Source organism: Narcine bancroftii, chromosome 2 (genome assembly GCF_036971445.1).
Source record: "Narcine bancroftii isolate sNarBan1 chromosome 2, sNarBan1.hap1, whole genome shotgun sequence".
In the NCBI taxonomy this organism is placed as follows: Eukaryota; Metazoa; Chordata; class Chondrichthyes; order Torpediniformes; family Narcinidae; genus Narcine; species Narcine bancroftii.
In genome coordinates, this window is record NC_091470.1 from 327034606 (window position 1) to 327048232 (window position 13627).

At 38.7% G+C, this 13627-nt stretch overlaps 1 protein-coding gene and 1 long non-coding RNA gene across 3 annotated transcripts in view; one reads left to right on the forward strand and one right to left on the reverse strand.

Annotated features, from left to right (window-relative positions):
* LOC138755640 (copine-3-like) overlaps window positions 1-13627 on the reverse strand; it is an 88593-nt gene that overhangs the window by 10410 nt on the left and 64556 nt on the right. For both annotated transcript variants that reach the window (XM_069922001.1, XM_069922002.1), the window contains exons 11-13: window positions 9648-9781; window positions 4800-4854; window positions 4659-4710 (exon numbers count right to left, since the gene is read on the reverse strand). In XM_069922001.1, the coding sequence (XP_069778102.1) occupies window positions 4659-4710; window positions 4800-4854; window positions 9648-9781 (241 nt within the window). The remainder of the gene's footprint in view (window positions 1-4658; window positions 4711-4799; window positions 4855-9647; window positions 9782-13627) is intronic.
* LOC138755643 (uncharacterized) overlaps window positions 1-13627 on the forward strand; it is a 34297-nt gene that overhangs the window by 4018 nt on the left and 16652 nt on the right. The window lies entirely within an intron of this gene.

The following is a 13627-nucleotide window of genomic DNA, read 5'->3' on the forward strand; positions in this document are numbered from 1 at the left end:
ACAATTGGGACTGAAATCATTGGGAATATGATGATTCAGATTTATGATTGTTGGAAAGTCCGACTGGGGGGAAGGGGTGTGGGTGAATTGAAACTTTTGGAAGCCATCTGCCACTAGTGGGTTCTTTTTTACCACTCCCAGTTAATTGGGGATTTACTACTCTTTTGTCGTTTTGGGGTTCTTTTTTGTTTGTATTTGTGTAACTCTTTTTGTTGTTAGGGTTTTTTTTGTAGTTTATTAGTTTAGTTTTTTATTATTATGCAATGCAAGGGGAGCCTTATTCCATTTTTTTTTGTGATTTGTAAAGTTTTTTTTGTTAAAATATAATGTCTAGTTTGAATTTTGCGACTTTTAACGTTCAGGGTTTAAATAATCCAATTAAGCGTAAAAATATTAAAAAGATGAAAGTGGGCGTAGCCTTTTTTGCAGGAAACACATTTAACTGAAAAAAGCACATTTAAAATAGAAGAAAGACTGGGTTGGTCATGTAATTTCATCTTCTTTCAATTCAAAAGCTATGGAGTGGCGATTTTGATTTATAAGAAAATACCGTTTGAACTTGAATCATTCTTGGAGACAGCTGGTCGAATTTTAATGATTAATTGTAAATTATTAATGGGATCTTGGACATTGTTAAATCTGTATGCACCTAATGTTGATGATGAGAAATTTATGTCTGAAGCTTTTCTGACACTGAGGAAAACATTTTAATTGGGGGAGATTTTAATTGTGTATTGGATCTGTTATTGGATAAACTTCCAAAAATTTTAAAACAATTGAAGGCAGCTGTCCAAATGGGATCATTGATGAAAAATTTGAAACTAGTAGAGATTTGGAGAAGGTTAAATCCTACTGAAAAAGTTTTTCATTTTATTCTTCTCGGCAGGATTAATTTTCTAGGACAGATTAAATTTTGGTATCAGCACATTTGCAAGCTCGTATTACTCAGGCTCAATATAAGAGTAGAATTGTGTTGGATCATTCATTGTTACTTATTTCTTGTGTTGGATCTGAGGTTATGCAATCAACCTACTGTTGGAGATTTAATGCATTGTTACTGAAGAAACCTGAATTTGTTAGTTTTATTAAAGAGCAAATTGTTTATTTTTTGAGTTTAAATAAGAATTCAGTACAGAGTAATTTCAATTTATAGGATGCTTTAAAGGCTTAATTATGAGGTCAAATTATTAGTTATTCATTGAAAGAAAAGAAATTTTTGGCAGAAAGTCAGACATTAGAGAAACAGTTGGAAAAGGAATTTCAGAAGAATTGCATGGAAAATAATAAGGCAGCTTTAACTAAATTAAAATTACGTTATAATACATTACAAATGTACCAATATGAGTGTTTGATTCAAAGATCTAAACAGCGTTACTATGAATTAGGTGATAGAGCTCATAAATTTCTAGCCTGGCAATTGAAGTTTCGAGAACTATTAATGTTGTGAGAAAGAACTCAACAGTTACTTATAAACCTCAGAAAATTAATGATCAATTTTTATCATTTTATCAGAAATTATATATTTCTGAGGGGGTTCGAGACGATGATTCTATTGAATCTTTTTTGTCTAGTTTAAATTTGCCAGTATTAGGGGAGGATGAGGTGAAAAAATTGGACTCTCCATTTACAGATTTTGAGATAAAGGATGTTATACAACAGATACCAAATGAGAAGTCCCCGGATGGTGATGGATTTTCTGCTGAATTTTATAAAGTATTTTATGAAGACTTGTCTCCTCTATTTATGGATGTACTTCAACAGGTAACGCAGGAATAAGCTTTACCGGAGTCATGTTCAAGAGCAATAATAACAGTAATACCAAAAAAAGATAGAGACCCATTGAATGCGGCTTCTTATCAGCTAATTTCTATATTGAATGTGGATTATAAAATAGTGAAAATATTGTCAAACAGACTTCCTAAATATTTGCCTCAATTAGTACATGTAGATCAGGCGGGTTTTGTTAAGAACAGGTATGCTTCTGACAATATCCTTAGAATAATTTCGTTGATCAATACATCAAGTCTGCAACCTAATCTACCAATGGTGGTCACACTGGAGGCGGAAAAAGCATGTGACCAAGTTGAATGGAATTTTTTATTTAAAGTATTGGAGAAGTTTAAATTTGGATCGTTTTTTATTGGTTGAGTTAAGGCATTATATAAGAATCCATTTGCTAGGGTGGTGACAAATGGCCAAACCTCTTCATTATTTAAATTTTTACGTTTGACACGTCAGGGTTATCCATTGTCACCAGCTCTATTTGCATTGGTCATAGAACCGTTAGCTCAAGCGATAAGACAGAATGAGAATATTAGAGGTATAAAGATAGCAGATGATGAATACAAGATTAATTAGTTTGCTGATGATGTTTTGATATATTTAACATATCTGGAACAGTCTTTAAAACACTTGCAAAAATGTTTGGAACAATATGGCGCATTGTCTGGTTATAAAGTAAATTGGGACAAAAGTGAAATATTGCCAATTTCAGATGGAGATTATAATCAATGTAGGCAAATTACTAAATTGCGATGGACTGATAAAGTTAAATATTTAGGAATAATGATTGATGTAAAAATTCAATCATTATATATAAATTAAATTATGTACCTTTAATGAGAAAGATTAAGACAGATTTGATTAAATGGAAAGATTTACCGCTGTCATTAATCGGTTGAGTCAATTGTATTAAGATGAATATTTTTACACATATTCACTATCTTTTTCAATCGATTCCTTGTTTACTTCCAAAATCTTTTTTTCAAGATTTAAATAAGGTTGTACAAGAATTTTTATGGAAGGGAAAGTTAGCGAGAATAGTGTTGCATAAATTGACCTGGAAATATGCTTTGGGAGATTTGCAATTACCTCATTTTCAAAATTATTACGAAGCTGCTCAATTAAAATTTATTAACTGAATGTTGGATGTTTTGCACCCTCCCAGTTGGGCTAGGGTAGAATTAGCTAATGTTTCTGAGTCTTATCCCCATCAATTTATATTTAGGTGGGATCCTGTTTTATTACAGAAATATAATGTACCGGTTTTAAAACACATTAGAAATTTGGACTAAAATGGACTAAACTATTATAGGCACAAAAGGCAAAATATCAATTCAAGCTCCATTATATCAAAATAGACTTATTCCTTTTTCTTTGAATAATAGATATTTAAAGGAATGGGAGTTTGAAGGTATAAAATTGTTGGAGGATTGTTTTGAAGAAGGAAGATTTCTTTTAATCAACTTAGGGAAAATTTCAGAATATCAGTGAACTCTTTATTTGTGTATTATCAAGTTACAGCATTAGTAAGAGATCATTTTGGAAGAGAAATGAAAATTCCCAAGTTAACGTCAAATAAAGGTTTTATTTCTGATATGTATACTTTGTTGCAGGACACTATGGGTAAATTAAATTTAAATAAATCTAGAATTAAATGGGAAGGGGATATATCCTGTGATATTGATCAGGAAGATTGGGAAATTGTGTGTCATGAGGGAGTGACTAAATTGTTTAATGTTAGATACAGTATGGTTAATTATAATTTCTTGCATCAGTTGTATCTGACCCCTGAGAAATTGAAGAAGTATGGATTTAGTGATTCAGAGATGTGGATATTGTATAGGAACATTCTTACATTCAGTCTGGCTTTGTGATAAGGTTCAACCATTTTGGGAAAAAAATTAGAGAATTTATTCAAAAATTGTTTAAGACCAAATTTTCATTAGATCCTAAAAAAATTTTTATTGGGTTATACTGTTTTTTTGAATTCTCTGGGGTTGGATAAATTTCAGATAGCTTTTGTTCGCTTAGCATTGGCAGTTGCGCATAAGTGTGTGGCCGTTTCTTGGAAGGATGATGTGGAAGTGAATACAGCTTGTTGACATAATGAATTGAGGTCCTGTATTTATGTGGAAAAAATAAAATAAGTTTGCATGATAAATTATAATTTTTTGTCCAAATGTGGTTGCCTTATTTGAAATGCATGGGTTTCGTGATATCTTAAGGTATTATTTAGTTTTTTTTTGTACTTAACTTATTTTTTCTGGCTCCCCTTGCGGGGTGTGCTGGGGAGGGGGGGGGGGTGGGGATGGGAGGGGGGTTGGATTTAGTTGTAGATAATTTTTATTTTGACTTTATGTTTTGTTTGGTATGTACTTTGAAAATTTTAAATAAAGTTTTTAAAAAATAGAATGCAAAACAGAACTAAATTCTATCTGAATTTTCAGGAGCTTCATCCGTGTGCCGATTGTAATTAAATATACAACTCCACCCATACTTTGTTAACAATAAAACTGTAGCACATCAAAATACCTCAGCTTTTATAAGTGTGGTAGTCCAGATCTATCACCAATGTATATAGTGTATATAGTTACAGTATCTAGACTGTGCTTACAGCGATTGGTTGAGAGCTAAACCACGCCTACTGTCTGGGCCTTAAAGGGTTGTGTCCCTAGCCAGGTCGGATCATTCCGGACTGGTCGGCCACCTGTGAAGAGCTCCTGTCTTTTGCTAATAAAAGCCTTGGTTTGGATCAACAAGTCTTTGATTCTTTCGACGAGCTCTACAATAAGTAATTAAGGGTAGGCATGATTTGAAAGATTGCTTGTCATTGATGGCGGTTTTAAGAGGTACATAGAACAAAGCAAATGCCATACCTGCACAGAACGGGTTTGTAGGATTAAAATTGAGCGGAAATTCATGTGATACCTAGAAGTAAAATGCCCATTGAACAGTGTGAATTTTACACCAAAGTATCAATTTAGAAAAAAAAAATTCATTAATCATTTCATTATTACCTGCCAGTTAGGAGGTATCTGTGCACCAAATCCAAAAGCTGGGAACAATTTGTCTCTGTATTAAATTAATCATAATAAAAAATGTGACAATAAATAAAGGAAAGAAAGAAAAGCAGTGAGATACAAAACATATTATGCACAATCAAGAATAAAAGAGCATCTCCATCGATGTCTTCAAATCCTAAGATACCTTTATTTTGCAGTGGAACTACCTCAGAATATTTAATCTCCACTGCCAGAGAGAAACTCATAAATAACAACTCCCTCAGACTGTAATTTTCTCACGATGTGCACATGTACCGAGCTACCCTTTGGTAGGATCCATTAGAAGCATGGTAATTTTAAACATTTTACCCTCTAGATTTAAGGAATTCATTGTCATTCCTAAACTTTTTATCCTTTGAAGAAAGGTTGACTGGGCTAGGACTTTTCAGAGCAACACAGGACAGGAGATGACAATAGAGGTTTGTAATATAATGGAAACATAGATAGGGTGGACAGACAGCACCTTCTTCCTAGGGCAGCAATGGCAAATACCAAAGGACATCTGTTTAAGGTGATTGAAGGAAAGGTTTTATTTAAACACAGGTGCCTGGAATATATTGCTGGGGTGGTAGTGGAGGTTGGTACAGTTGGGATATTTAAAAGACTCTTTGACAGGTAAAAACACAAAATATTGGAGAGGCTCAATAGGTCAAACAGTGTCCTTTATGTAGCAAAGGTAAAGATACAGAACTGACATTTCGGGCTTGAGCCCTTCATCAAAGTATGAGAAAATGCCGGCAGGCGTCCGAACAAAAGAGTTTGGGGGGGGGGGGCAGAGGGAGGATCTGATAAGTGGAGAAAGAGGGAGGGGACAGCTGCAATGAGGGGGAGGAAGGATGGCTGAGTGGGTGGAAGAACTGGAAAGACAGGAAAGGGGGAGGGGAAAGAAAGAGGCAAGCGGTGGAAAGCAGTAAAGCCAATGTAATGTCATCTGGCTGGAGAATACCCAGCCAGAAAATAAGTTGTTGTTCCTCCAATCTGCAGGTGGTCAGGTTGGGATAGTACACAAGGCCAGGCACAGACATGAACGCAAGAGTGTGACTCAGAATTGAAATTGTTGGCCGCTGGATGATTGCTGTTGTTGCGAATGGAGAGGAGGAGCTGAGAGAAGCAATCTCCCAGTCTGCAACCGGTCTCTCTAATGTAGAGAATGCCACAAAGGGAGCATCGGATGCAGTAAATAAGTCCTCTGGATGTACAACTGAAGTGTTGCTTCACTAGAAAGGTTTCTTTGGGCCCTGAGACCTTGATGAGGGCGCACGTGTGACACCTCCTGCAGGCACAGGGGGAAGGCGCTGGGGAATGGGAGTGCACGAGGGAATCAGGGAAGGAGTGGTCCCTGCAGAAGGTCAAGGGGAGGAGAATAAAAAATGTGTCTGGAGGTGGGATCCTGTAATAAGTGCCAGAAATTCCGGGGGAAAATGTGTTGGAAGCGGAGGCTGGTGAGGATAAGGGGGATTCTATGTTTATTGCGTCTGGGGGCAGAGGGGGTCAGGGCAGATGAGCGTGAAATGGAGGAGATACAGGTGAGGGCTGAGTTGATAGTGGTGGAGGGGAAGCCACGTTAGTGGAAGGCAGACATTGCACCCCTGGCACCTTCCTGTCTCAACATGATGTGCAACACACCACCCCCCCACCATGGTTGAGGGCCCCAAAAAGACCTTTCATGTGAAGCAACACTTCACTTGTACATCTGGAGGGCTTATTTACTGCATCCAATGCACCCTTTGCGGCATTTTCTACATCATCAAGACCAGACTGAGAGATCGCTTTGCTGAGCACCTCTGTTCCGTTCGCACAACAGCAACCTCCCAGTGGCCAATCATTTCAATTCAAAGTCACGCTCCTAGACTCACAAATCTGTCCATGGTCTTGTGTACAATCCCACTCAGACCACCTGCAGATTGGAGGAATAACACCTTATTCTTCGACTGGACACCCTCCGGCCAGATGGCATTAACATTGACTTCATTGCCTTCCTCTAAACTTGCTCGCCTTTTCTCTCCCCTCCCCCTTTTCCTGTTTTCCAGTTCTTCCACCTACCCAGCCATCCCTCCTTCCCATCATTGCTGCTGTCCCCTCCCTCCTTTCTCCACCTATCATCTCTTGCTTTTGCCACTCCAACTCTTTTGTTTGGCTGTTTGCTGGCATTTTCTCTTACTTTGATGAAAGGCTCAAGCCTGAAACGTCGGTTTTGTATCTTTATCTTTGCTACATAAAGGACACTGTTTGACCTGCTGAGCTTCTCCAGTATTTTGTGTGTTTACTTCAACCACGGTGTCTACAGAATTCAGTGATTTACCTCTTTGATAGGTACATGGATGCAAGAAGACAGTTACAGGCTGTAAAGTTATGAAGAGTTAGATTGATGGTGGAATAGGTTTATTAATGTTAGCATAACATCACAGGCCGGAAGACTCATACTGTGCTGAACTGTTCTATGTTCTGCAGGGTAGACTGCACAATAAATTTTAAAAATGATGATAGAGTAAGGAATTTCTCATTCATTTATCATTTCTAAAATTATTTCTGGATGTGATAAAATGTTATATTGTAGGCAAGGTTAGTGCAAATAGGATAAACACAATCATGTGAACAAAAGACAAAAACAGTTTAGTTTCAAAAATTAGGCTAACAAACATTACTGTGTAGTGACCAATTCGTATCATGATGTCATAATCTGGACGATCAGCAGTATTTTCATTGAACATGGCCACAATTTCAGTGGTGTAACTTGTATCGCTTTGTATTAAAGCCCAAATCAAACCAAGTTGAAATTCTGAACAAACTTAGGGACATACATCAGTGGAAGTAATATTGGCAAAATGATTACGTTAATGTTAATAATTTCCACTGAATTGGTTTAAAGGTAACATTATTCTGGTTACAAATCAAAGGAGTCTTTATTCTGAGCTCAATCTCAGCTTCCAAGAGACATTATATGTGAATTAAAAGGATAAATTGTATGGTATTCTACTATTGACGCAAATGCTGACAGTTTTATTTTGTCTATTTGCTTGTTTTTGCATTCAGAGATTGTTGATTATCAAGAAAAGCACTCATCCATACAATAGTTAAGCAAAAAAAAAAGACCGTTACGGTGCCAGCAATTGGGACCAGGGTTCGAATCCCATGCTGTCTGTAAGGAGTTTGTATTTTTTCCCCAGTGACTACATTGGTTTTTCCCCGTGGGTGGTCTGGTTTCCTCCCACCGATCGGGGCTGTTGGTTAATTGGGTGTAATTGAGCAGCGCGGGCTCGTGGGCCGAAATGGCCGGTTACTGTCCTGTAGGTCTACATTTGAATTTAAAACTGTTGCTGTCCCCCAGAAACCTCTCTCCAGCAGTTCAATAGCTTGGCATTTATGCCACAAGAGGGCAGCCAATCGATCCTCTGATTTGACAACTGCACCAATTTCCCTTGGGTGTAGGAGAAGATAAATCACTTCAACTGTTAAAAGGAGATGTTCAAATATGAAATTATCAGCTCAGCAGCTGCATTTCAAGTTCTGAGTCTGTTTGCTTCAGCAAAAAAAAAATGGTACACTGGCAGGGACAACAGAAACTTGCAAAGATTTTAAAAGCTTATATAATTTCAATTAATTTCAACAACTCCCCTGCAAAACCAAAACATTTAACAAATAAGCATAGAATTCTAAAGAAAAAATTGCTGCTACATTTTTCAAAGTTAAAATATACTGTATATTAATATTTGCTATGTTCTTCATGAGAGTACCTAATCATCCTTTATACTGCATAAAAAAAGTATTGTTAAATCACCTTTGGACTACAATGAATAATTCATACCTATTTACAAAGCTAAAATGCATTTTAGCTAAAAGGCATAAACACCATATTCCCACTTCAGACTTCAAAACATACAATAAAATATCTTATTCAAGATCATTTTGATGTCGAATGTCAGAGCTTTATAAAATATGGAGTGCAAAAATCTAACACACCATCACTGATATTGAAGTGGAGGCTGCAATTTTTTTTTGCAACAGCCTCTCAGACACAAGTCCCACAAACTTGAAAAAACTAAAAGTGGAGATATTTTCCCGCAATTATCTTAAAAATGCGCTAGGTGAAACAGTAGAAAATGTGGGAGTTCCCCTGTGGGTTTAAGAGAAAACATTTCATCAGATGTCATAACCCTGAGAAACTATTTTAGTTTTAATTGAACCGTAATTGAAAACTCATTGCTTCTGTTTGGAGGTAACACATTGCCAGGCTTTCTTTTCACTAGAAAGAACTTCTTTGAATTCTTGTTGTCTGTCACCAAGTGCTAATTATATACTATTTTTTGGGAATTAAATGGGGGTTGGTGGGAAATCAGTCCTACACAAAAGTATTATTCCCTCAAGCTTCAATATTACAATGGCTTATCTTCCCCAGACCTGAACTCTGAATCTTCCCACATTTGTATGGAACAGTAAAATCCCCATTGCCCAGCATTTAATTATTTGAATTAATAAAGTTTTAAATAAAAGTTTAAAACTGAGAAAGTAAATATTCTTTGAAGCAGCACGACAACCCATGGGGACCAAACATTCAGCCAGTGGAGGGCCTTGGCTGTGACTCACCCGCAGCAGCTATTTGAATAAAGTTTCAATAAAATTGTGTTTGAATAAAATGGTGTTGCCCAGAATGAAGAGCTGGCCAATACCACTAATCAGTGGGACAGCACTTCCTATGTGTCTTTCTATCCCAATTTGACGTTTGTATAATCCAAACACACCAAGAAAACATCATGTAGCACAAGCATGCCTTATTGATAAATTAAACAAATAGGAATGCATTACGTATCATAGTCTTGAATGATCATTCCAACAGACCAGATTGCCATCAAGTATTCATTAAATCCATTGGGACTAATGTAATGTAGAGAGTCAGGTTTACGAGGGTCTCCGTTTGAACCTGTGAAATCAATGCCAACCTGCAATTAAGAAAGCATATACTAGAAATTATAAAACACAAGATAGCCTAAAATTCATTCCATCAATACTGGTGTTAAAAAAGAGAATTCATCAGCTTTTTTCACTACTTCTTTAAATAGAACACTGAAGTTTAAATTCACCACAAACATGCGTTTTTCCATTAACAGAAATGTGTGTTATCAAACAATAATTTAGTTTCTATCTATAAATTCCTCATCACTACCAAGTTCTATTAACCTGAAAATCAACTTAAACATGCACACAATTTTACCAAAAACACCCAAATAATTTATTTAGAATGTTGTAATAGTAATTATTGTCCTTTTTGAAATTTTATTGGATTAACATTTACTATTCCATGAAGTAACAAATCTTTATCCAGAATATTCAAAAATGCTTCTAACAAATAAATATGCATGTAATAGAAAATTGTGGAAATTTGAACAACTGCTCATTTTTCAAACTGTGGCGGCCTGCCGTGGCGGTTGAGCTGGCACTCTTGGAGGCAAAGGCCAGCAGCCCACACAGCGGCACAGGCCCCAACAAGTGAACTGGTGGCTGAATGACAAGGGCAGCTTCGAGGACAGTGACCCAAAAATGGCACTGGCCTTGCTGCGCAGCCAACAGACAGGGACACCGCACGGGGAATAAGGGTTATGCAGGAAAGTACCCATGCACGGGAAACCACTTTTGTTATGCATGTTGTGATGTCAGCCAAAGGGGGCCACAGCGGGCACAATGCAAGTACAAAAGTTGGGCCTGAGTCCTAATAAAACTCAGAGGTTCACCTGTCTACACTACGTAGGTGTGTCTTTTTTCAAGTAGTGCTCGGCTACAATACTATATTTTTAAAGTTCCAGTAAAGCATGAGGAACACCCAATGACAGCACCTCATGTACATTTAGCAAAAAACCTTCATAGAAACATCTTAAAAAATGTCACTGAATCTTATAAAAGTAAAATGGAGCAGGGTAATGAAAGTCTGGATCAAAAGTTCATCTGGGGAACGGGGTTTCAGACACGATCGTCCCTGTAATGATGGACAACCACACATTCTGGAGATCCGTGCTAAGATGGCACTGGACCCCCTCCACCTCGGGCACGAAGTCCACGAACTGAGTAACGCATGGGGTGGGGGGGGGGGTGGGGGACCATCATGACACCACTTTCGGTTTTGGGACAGCTTGACCAGAAGTGAAATAAAAGTTGGCTGGAAAGAGAATTAAACAGTTTTTCTGCTCATCTCAACCTGAGCCAGGCATTTTCTTCTGTAGCTCTGCTGTCAGTGGTGCTACATTGGTGACCTTGATGGTTCAGATGTTTCTGAACCCAACACAATGGCTGACAAACCAGCGCTGAGTGCAGTTGCTATTAAGCTGCCGGTGTTCTGGCCACACAGACCACGCACGTGGTTCATTCAAGCGGAGGCACAATTCTACCTCCACAGTATTACCAGCGAGGCTACAAAATTTTGGCACATTGTCACATTGCTAGATGAGGAGTCAGACACTAAGGTTGAACTTTTCCCAAGCAATCTTCCGGCAGAAGGTCAGAACAAGGCTTTTAAGACCCACCTCCTACGGACTTTCAACATGACCATGCTGGAAATAGGGACGCATCTCTTACATCTAGACAAGCTTGGGGACAGGTCCACCTCTGAACTAATGACCGAAATGCTCGCGCTAGCTGACAGGCACTCCAAGTGCCTAATATTCAAGGCCACATTCTGAGAATGCCTCCCCCGTGATATCGCCTTGTTCATGTTCGACGCAGACTTTTCTGATCCTCAGGCTGTGGCAAATGAAGCAGTCTATACAGAGTTCCCAAAAATTCTGTTGCAACAGTTCAACTGGCAGCCACGTCCGACAGCTCGACTACCTCGTTCATTTTGGCAACCGCCGCAACCCTGAGACAGGCAGGAGGGTCCAAGGGAAAACAGCAGGATGGGTGATGTTTCTACCAGAAGATGGGGCTGGAATACTTGGCGATGTGCCCCACCATTCAAATACTCAGCTGATCCCCAGGGATATGGCACTGCCAGCTCCCAGTATTGGCCACAGCAGTTAGCAAACACACAGGCCTCTTCTGCGCAGTCAAGTGAATCTCCAGATGAAGATTTTTAGTTGACATGGTAGCCGAAAGCAACATCCTGCCACCGAACATCTTTGAACAAGAATTCCAGGCTCAATAGTACAACCTACTTATGGTAAATGGGACCCCTATACTCAGCTACGACATCAGGTCAGTCTGTTTACTACTGGGACACTCAGCTTACAGGTGGGATTTCACGATTGTCGCCGTACGTCAAATGATCCTGGGAGCAGATTTCCTGAGGGCCAACAACCTACTGGTTGACGTGAGGCAGTTAGTCCATGCTTCCACTTTCCAGGCGTGCCCATTCTCACCTAGTAAACGGCCAGCCCTGCGCGTGTAGACCCTGTCTAATGACAAGTTTAGAAAGGTCCTAACTGAGTTCCCTGAGATCCTTACACTGAATTTTCATTTGAACAGCCTGCTGCACAGCGCCCAATATTATGTGATGACCGAAGGACCGCCCATTCATTCCAAGGCGAGGTGACTCCCCCGTGACCATTTTCAACAAGCCAAGAAGGAATTTAAAACAATGGAAGAGCTGGACATTGTCAGGTGTTCTGATAGCCACCGGTCATCTCCCCTACATATGGTCCATAAAGCAACTGGGGATTGGCGATCATGCGGAGACTACCGAAGACTGAACAGTGCAACGGTACCAGATCGCTACCCAATACTGCACATTCAAGATTTTGTTGTGAGTTTACATTGGAAACTGTTCTTTTCCGAAGTGGACCTCTTGAAAGGTTACTACCAAATCCCCGCAGACCCAGATGACGCGCCCAAGACAGCCATTATAATCTCGTTCGGGCTGTTTGAATTTCTGAGAGTGCTGTTTGGGTTGAAAAATGCAGCACAAACCTTTCAACGCCTAATGAATGCAGTTTCTAGAGACCTACCTTTAGTTTTTGTCTACCTGGATGATATCCTGGTAGCCAATACTATGTAAAAAGAGCATGTCCAGCATCTCAGAGACTCCTATTCCAGAAGCTCCATGATTTTGGACATCAACCCAAGCAATTGCGACTTCGGTAAAGAAACCATTGACTCCTTAGGGCACAGTGTCACATCCACTGGATCACCCCATTACAGAATAAAGTGGCAGCCATCCAGAACTTCCCATAGCCCTCCACTGTCAAGGGTTTTCAAGAGATTTTAGGCATGGTGTACAAGGTGACTGAGCTCATGCGGCCCTTAAAGGGGTACGTGCTGAATTTGAATAAAAACTGTCATTACCGACTTACAATGTGGTGGCTGAGTCTTTCTTGGCTGTGTCCAGCACTACACTACCATACATATTTTACACAAAATGGATAGTTGTTGGTGTAATATATGACACAGTTGACAGAATGGGTTGATATGAGAACAGTCTAGTGCAATATAATTTGTATGCCATCCAAATGTTAAGAGATATTATTTATTGCTTAGAGGCAAACAAAATAATTGGAACAATGTTATTCAGTAGAAAACGCAAAACCTATGAATCAGTTTTCTTAACTGGGAAGGATATTTGGACTGAAATAAAAGCATATAACAATTTAATCCCCTTTGTATTAATACATCCAGGTCAGCTCAACAGTTTTTAAATCAATAGTACTTCAAGGCAAAATTTATTCCCAATTTCAACTACTAATTCCAATAAAATGGGAAAGGGAATAATAATGTGAAAATGAATAATAGTGTGAAAGATGAGACCAATTGAAGTCAAGATAATGTGGGAACCAAGGGGTTAAGTAATCATGGAAAAGATGTCT